Here is a 6,469-nt window from a genome sequence, read left to right on the forward strand (position 1 = left end):
TGATTGCACCAAATAGAAACAATATTATACTATCAATTATGGCGCATAAAAGTGACAAAGGTGAAAAGGGAGAAAACTTGACCTTTTCAGTTTTCAATCAGTCATCAGCTATGGCTATCACTCCATAGAAGGCATATTTGACTCTCTTCGGAAAGGTAATTCTTGACAAAACATCAATCATAAGAGCCCAACAAACAATATCCTATGTACAAACAGGTTTAAGCCCTCTTGGCTTCAATCATAACATGCCCTTAGAAGAAGAAACATAAATAATCTCCTTCAGGCATTTCATCGAACACTTGCTTTGCATCTCTAAATTGCCCACGTTCACCATTTAACAACAGAACCTTCATCGCACCTAGGAGACAATTATACAGAGGGAGAATACGTCTACTACTACTTCTAGAATCCATATTGTGATTAACGTTCCCAGTGAAAGCATCGAGCTCCCGAAGCCCGATAGAATATGTCTAACCAGGGCCGGTCCAAGCCAATATGAAGCCCGGGCAAAATAAAAAATAAGGCCCTTTAAATATAAAAGATATGGAAAAAAAGGTATCTCAAAAAAATATTAACTAAAAAAATTAATACAAAAAACAGAAAATTAAAAATATTTGTATATAAAGATGTTGGACTTAAATAAAATGATTCTTGTAAACACATCAAGAACAAACATTTAAAAAAACACAAACGATAAGTGAGTTAATTACAACAAATTTTAGCTATTTTTTTTCCGATTTAGTTGAAAGGCATTACATATCTTAAGTTCAAAAAACCATTCAGTCAAGTGAACCAACTCTTATAACACCAAAGAGTATTATAAAAAAACTACCCCCAAGGGCAAAATGGTAAAGACACCAACCAAAAAGAATTAGGCCAGCAACATGAACATTACGAAATGAATTTTTTGTAGGTAACTTAACATTTTCAGCACATCAACAACAGCATATTAGGCCTAGAACGCCTCTAAATAGAATCAGGGGTAAAATGGTAACCGGTAGGTAAAATACATCAACCTTTTTGAATTAACATTGTAAATGCAATTAGAGATCCACGATTGTTTTAACTCTATACACAATAGCTCCAGGTAACACACAACATGACAAAATAATCCCCAAGGCCAAAATGGTCCAGACCCAAAACAAAAATAAAAAACCACCAAAATATGATTTACTGGTTTATAGGAAGGAGCTTTGTATGAGGCATTAAAATGTTGCAGCAACACCAATGAATTTGAGTCATAAGCCAAAACAATTCCTAAGGACTTTCATAAACTGAACAAGATTTGTAAGAATAACCGAAGACCATCTATGCAGGTAAGTAGGAATCAGAAACCAATCTAAATCAGAATTAAGTATTTGTAGATTAATTTATCAATAAAAAACTAAAACTCGGATTAAGCAATAATGGATATGTATGTACTAAAAAACTGCACAAAAAGAAACAAAAGAATGGAGAAACAAGATGGCAGGTTTTCGATGTTTTTTTTTACATATTTATGAAACAAGTAAGATGTCATGATGAATTCGCTTCTTGAAACTGTTGTGAAGTCATGTATAACGAGGGGACTTCATTAGACATTTATGATGGCTTCTTGAAAAACGAAGTGTCATTAGTGAAGGCACACCAAAAAGAAAAAAAAAATAATAAATAAGTGAAGTAAAAAAACAAGACAAAACGCCAGGAATCAAACATAGGGCCTCCACTATACAAATATATGCACATAACCATCTCAACTGCCAATGACTTTGTATAATTTCTTCCGATTATAATTTATATTATCCAAAACTATATATATATATATATATATATATATATATATATATATATATATATATATATATATATATATATATATACTAGTAGCCGTAACTCGTAGGGGCCCCCGATTTTTGTGAGGCCCGGGGCGATCGTCCAGCTTGCCCGTGCTCTAAGGCCGCCCTGTGTCTAACATCAACTATGAGTCATTATCCAAGAATGTACCATTTAATATGTTAGAATGTGCGGGGAAATAATCATAACTATCCAAGAATCTAGCATATAATTGTCATACTCTTTAAATCTCATATAATTGTCATATTCTTGAAATTCTAATCTTGGGATGATGTGGTTCAACGTTTTCCCATTGTTCTCCACCAAAATTCTGAGTGGAGTTTTATTATGAAAACTAGGTGTGAGCCCTATGTATTACATGAGTGTATTTAAAACAATTAAATATGTATAAATATTTGAGAAATTTGAATTTATAAGAAAAATAAGAAACATATTGAATTACTAAAATTAAAGTGTTTTTTCTCTTTTAAATTTAAACAAATCATTTAGATAAAATAATCAAAGCAAATTAATGAGATTTTATTTTAAAATTTTGAAATTACAAGGAAAGTCACTTAATGAAATTAATATGCATTTATTATTAAATTTAAATATCATATGGAATTTAATAAAATAGGAAAACCACAAAATTACATATGGAATAAAAATTAATTCAAAATAACCACAAAATGACATGTGGCAAAATGAATGAGAGTGTGACAAGTGACAAAAAAAACCTTTATTTTGTTAGAGAAGATTAATAATTACGACTTAAAAACCCTCTATAAAGGTAGATCATAAATTCAAAAAGATAACTTCATGACTGAAAATAAAAATAAAACTGTAAATCATATTATATTTAGAAACTAATTGTTTACGAAATAATATTAAAATTAATATGGATAATTAAACCAATATATGTTTATCATACAGAGAAATGTAAACTACCTAACATGGTGAGTACCTTTAGTTGGTGAATTTTGTGAAAGAAAAAACAACCCATCAATTTGATACAATCATTATTAATTCTTATTGGGTAATCAAATAACCGGAAAACATACAGTATCGAAAAGTGTTAATTTTGTGATCACTTGGAAACTTGGATGTAGCGGAAGTATGGTAGATAAGATGGTATGGACTATGGAGAAAATGAGATGTGAAAAGAAGTCGTATTTCAACAATTGTTAGTAATCAACTACACATATATTCTTTAGATCGTGGGTTTTCTTTTTCTTAATTCACCTATTAATTAATTTGGATTATAATAACAGGAATCGGTTAACCTTAATCTACTAGTATTACTACGTTTTTCCTTTTTTTTTTACTATATAATTACTCAATTAATCATAGTCACAAGATCAATTATGATCAATAATCTGAAATTATTTTTACATTTTATATTTTGACGTAACTTCTTGTTGTTAAAAGAATTTCAAAGGCTGCCCCACATCACAACCCAGGGGCGGCTCCACACCGACCTAGTTGTCGGCACGGCAACCCTTTTCAAAAGAATTTCAAAGGCTGCCCCACATAATACTCGTTCTCAATTCTTAAAGGTTTTTTGAAAAACAACGAAAAAGGGTCGAAGGGTTGGTTGGTTGGTGTTGTTTCAAAAGACTGAAAATGAGAACTAAAAACAAGACACGGGAAAGAGAGCGACAGGCAGATCAGCAAAAAGAAAAAAACGAAAAAACGGAAAGAATTACAGGACCGTGGCACCATCGTGCTCCGCCGGATCGCCCCTGCAAAGGCTACCGCCATTTGGAAAATTTCCAGGTCCACCCCTGTTTAGTTTCAAGTCTTTTTATTGCATCTCTTTAATTACACCACACCCCTTTGACGTTTGGTGGAACATAATTATGGATCCAAAATTAGTGTACGAATATCACCAATTTATGCAACAAGTGGGGTCTTGCAAAAACATTACAGAAGCATACCTATCTTCCTTGGGTCTCTTAGCATTCCAGTCATATCAGCAAAACAGGTTCAGTGAACCTATGCCATGGATTGGGGTCTATATCGCCTTAGCATCTCTGTTTTGCATCCTTGCAATGGTGGCTGATTTATTACATGGTTTGAAGAACAGACAACTATGGTTTCCATGTAAATGTTTCACTATGAATGCTGCTTCTCTAACTGTCATAGCTGTTGCAATGAAGCTACCCGTGGATCTAAATAATCAAATGCCAGGCTACGTTGACCAGGCTGCAAAGCTTGGAAGCATGGGCTTTATGTGCACCATTATGGCCAATTTATTACCTTCTCTAGCAACCATGGACAAAAAAGAACTCGTCTCAAACATCATCGCTGTAGGTATTCTCGTAATCACCTTCGTTGTGAATGTTTGCATTCAAATAACCACAGGACTCCTCTCCTTTCATGGAGATGAGGCTGCTGAAGCCTTTGGTCAGGTTCTTTCAGGAATTTTTCCCGCAGGGGTATATTTAACAGCTCACCGCTTCATACCAGCCATTTATGTGAGTGTGTTGCTCATGTTGCTGATAATATATGCATGTTCCTCTCTCGCAATTCTCAAGTCCAAACAGATTTTAGAATCGAAATACCAATCGGCTCATGAAACAATTTTAAAGGATCAAGAGCTGCTGCAACAACCAGGAAGATTACTAACTGTTGAGAAAGTAACACAGCATGTGAGCAATTACTGGGTCATGGCAGGAACCGGAAGTCCCCAATTCATGACGGTTTGCTCTGCTACAACCTCTGCTTCTGGGGTAATATGTGCATTTACTACTGTCCTACACATTCTTATTATGATTTCAGTTACTGGATCTTTAAAGGACTTTCAGTCGGATTATAAGTGGTCAATGTTAGTTATTCTTGTAATACATTTTATGGGAACCATACTTGGTACGATTGCTCCACTTTGTAGATGCTTTGCGGTTTTAAGCTTTAAGCTCTCTGTAAAATGGATTTGGAACCATATCAAGGTCTCTACAGTAGAGACCTACTGGACTGAGAAGTTATCTGACTGGAAACAAAGTAGCATACCATTCCCATGGGGCAGCCGCAAATGCAAGATTGTCATTGAGAATGTGAAAATCCTGATTCTCAACGTCTGTATAGGATTTCAAAAGACAGTTTTGGTAACATGCAAAATGATAGCAGTGATTCCACTTCTCTTTGTGATATGTGTGTTGTCTTGTTTCCGTTGTTGGAAGTGGTTAAAAGCCATGTTTTTTAGCGCCCCAAGTATTGTGTTGGTAAAAAATCCCGAGCAACTAGATAAAGATAAAGATCTCAGCCGGTGTGTTTTGCAACTTCAAGACGACATGGAGTTTCCTGAGAGAACATTGAAAGGCATTTTAAAATCTGTGAACCGATTGATCCAAAAAGCTGAAAAACAACAACCCAACAATCTTATGAACCTTTTAAAGGAATCTAGAGGTTTTGAAGGGGTTGAAAAGTTTGACAGCCATCTTGTTCCACCTCTACTATCAAAAGAATATCTCACTTCCTGGAGCTTAACATTGGTATCTTTGACAACCATCGCCATTTCTCTCCCAAACATCCAAAACAACATTGTTGATTGCTTGTTGAGCAGTGTGAGTGAAGGTCTCGTGTATGTCACACTTGTGGAAGAAACCCTTAACACTATTAATGACCATGTAACCATTCAAAAAGCAGCTAAAACTTTATGGCTAGAAGTTGAAGTCTACCACAAATGGTTAGGAAACAAGCTAACAAAACCTGAACCTCAAGCAAATACAGTAGGTCAGATTCTTCGATGGTTGAGAGACACAGCCAAGAACATTGTCACTGACTTGGAAACAATTGATATTGGAAGCCGCAATAATAATGATAAGTCTATATGCAGGTTTATTTCTGCCAATTCAATGTATCGTATCATTGAAACAACCATGCTTTCCTACAATGATGACGTTGACCTCGTTACCCAAGAGGAACTATTTGCACAATTATTATCAATGATTGCTGACATATTGGCTGCGTGTCTCATCAACTTACCCCAAGTCATAGCTGTGAAATGCCATGCAAGTACCATTGAGAAAAGGGAGACGAGTGTCCATGTTGCAGCTCAACTTCTTGGTGAGACTATGCAAATAATCAACACCCTTAAAGATCGCCAACTTCCAAGCTTGAATCTAGATGAATTGGCATATATTGAAAAGTGGTGTGCTTATTTTACGCCTCCCTTCCCTTAGAAATCATTTATGTTCTTCAAGTAGCCAGGAAGTTCATGAAGTTTTGTCCTAACCAGGGTGTAGTTTTCCCTTTTTTCTTTAATTTACCAATTTACTCTTTTACCCTTGTTTTTTTTTTTTTTTTTGGAATAGAATTTACCAAATACCAAAAAACAAATTATCAACTTATTGTGTGTTTGTACTTTGTACTGTGCATTAATGATTTAATCCATTTTTTTTTATTCTTTCTAAACTCCATTTTAATAAAGCATATAAGCATATAAGCAATTCTAATAAAAAAACATAAGTTGTTTCAAGTAACGAATCCCAAACACCCCTTTAGTCCTTACGGGCCACCTGTATACATGATAATGTGCATGACTACTGTTATATACGAAAATTAGGTATGACATAGCACTAAATTATACTTTTACATTAGAAAAAGATAAGATGCGAATCTTTTATGCGCATTAGACTTCCTAGAGAAGCTCAATAAA

The 6,469-nt window shown here is 34.5% G+C and overlaps 1 protein-coding gene across 1 annotated transcript; it reads left to right on the forward strand.

The window, feature by feature from the left end:
* The first annotated feature begins 3,671 nt into the window (after positions 1-3,671).
* On the forward strand, positions 3,672-5,993 carry LOC145075397 (uncharacterized). The gene has a single exon (XM_079021657.1). The coding sequence runs from the start codon at positions 3,672-3,674 to the stop codon at positions 5,991-5,993; it is 2,322 nt and encodes a 773-aa protein (XP_078877783.1).
* Positions 5,994-6,469: the final 476 nt, after the last annotated feature.

The sequence above is a fragment of the Lactuca serriola genome, chromosome 9 (genome assembly GCF_051521515.1).
Source record: "Lactuca serriola cultivar US96UC23 chromosome 9, Lser_US96UC23_V15, whole genome shotgun sequence".
Lineage (NCBI taxonomy): Eukaryota > Viridiplantae > Streptophyta > Magnoliopsida > Asterales > Asteraceae > Lactuca > Lactuca serriola.